General features: G+C 40.8%; 1 protein-coding gene across 1 annotated transcript; it reads right to left on the reverse strand.

Moving 5' to 3' along the window:
• Window positions 1-815: 815 nt before the first annotated feature.
• Window positions 816-1,166, reverse strand: LOC127167609 (lithostathine-1-alpha-like). The gene has a single exon (XM_051113736.1). The coding sequence runs from the start codon at window positions 1,164-1,166 to the stop codon at window positions 816-818; it is 351 nt and encodes a 116-aa protein (XP_050969693.1).
• Between the last annotated feature and the right edge of the window lie 22 nt (window positions 1,167-1,188).

Raw genomic sequence — 1,188 nt, forward strand, 5'->3', positions numbered from 1 at the left:
ACTAGACATCTTGACAACATTTGTTTAACTGGCATATCATTTCAACAGAAAATAGATCTGTGGCGACACTTGTAAAACACATTTCACCCTTATGGGGAACCTTTTACATTTCCCTAAGAATAAACCAGATTTCATTCAGCTGAGAGACAAATAATATTCTCAAGAGCTGCTGAATCACATTCAACCAGTCATTTATATGGTTAGTGTAATGACATAAAGAGATGTAACCACACCAGTTAGAGAAAAGAGATTTGTAAAATGTTAGTCAATTAAACCTATAAAAGAAAGAGCACAGTCATGACAAATGTCACACCCCTGTGGACTGTTTTGTGTTTTTTCCCCATGTATATTTGGTCTTTCCTGTTCTGTCTTTAATTATTACGTCACTGTTTAATGGATCACACCTGTCCCCCCCTGATTGGTCTGTGTATTTAAGTTTGGTTGTGTTCACCTTTTGGTTGTCAGTTCTTGAAGTCATTTTGTATGTCATTCCAAGTCTTTGCAAGTCTCTCCGTGTATTTCCTTTGTTGTGTGCGTTTATGTTTACTTGTGGATTCCCTGCTGTTCCTGTTCGTTCTGTTCCTTGTGTGGATTATATTAATAAACATGCAAGTTCCAGATCTCCTCGTCCTACTCCTCCTTCCCGCACATGACAACAAATAAAATACAGAATTAAAATGCCATTTTTAAAGCACAAAAAGCAGATTCACTCACTAAAGAAACTTACTGAAGAAAAAATCAAGCGTGTAGAAGTAAATCAGTAAAATGAAGTATGAAAGCAATTAAACACACAAACGTTCCCATGTCCCTTACTCTTAATATCTGCTGCAGATGAAGTTGAGTTTGTGAGTTTCAGGAAGGCTGATCCAGCGCTGATCTCCTCCAGACTGAAGCGCTCCTTTTCTGTTCTCGAGGCTGCAGTTTTCCGGCGTCGTTCCGTTCCCTGGAGCCCAGTTCTGATAGCACACCATCTCTCCGCTCACCCAGAGCCACATGTTCATGCTGCAGTAGTTGTGCAAGCCCAACCACACCGCCGCAGTAGACGCCCGTTTAACCACGTTCATCACACGACGCTGAATCTCTTCCGAATGAACCGAGACCAGATCCACATGATTCTGTCTGCAGTATCTCAGAGCTTCAGACCACGTCAGGTTCTCTCTGATCATAATCAGTTTATCTGGAAATTAA

The sequence above is a fragment of the Labeo rohita genome, chromosome 7, assembly GCF_022985175.1.
Source record: "Labeo rohita strain BAU-BD-2019 chromosome 7, IGBB_LRoh.1.0, whole genome shotgun sequence".
In the NCBI taxonomy this organism is placed as follows: domain Eukaryota; kingdom Metazoa; phylum Chordata; class Actinopteri; order Cypriniformes; family Cyprinidae; genus Labeo; species Labeo rohita.

Excerpts from the sequence above, each read along its gene's own strand:
- LOC127167609 (XM_051113736.1), bottom strand. The coding sequence starts at position 1,166 with ATGATCAGAGAGAACCTGACGTGGTCTGAAGCTCTGAGATACTGCAGA.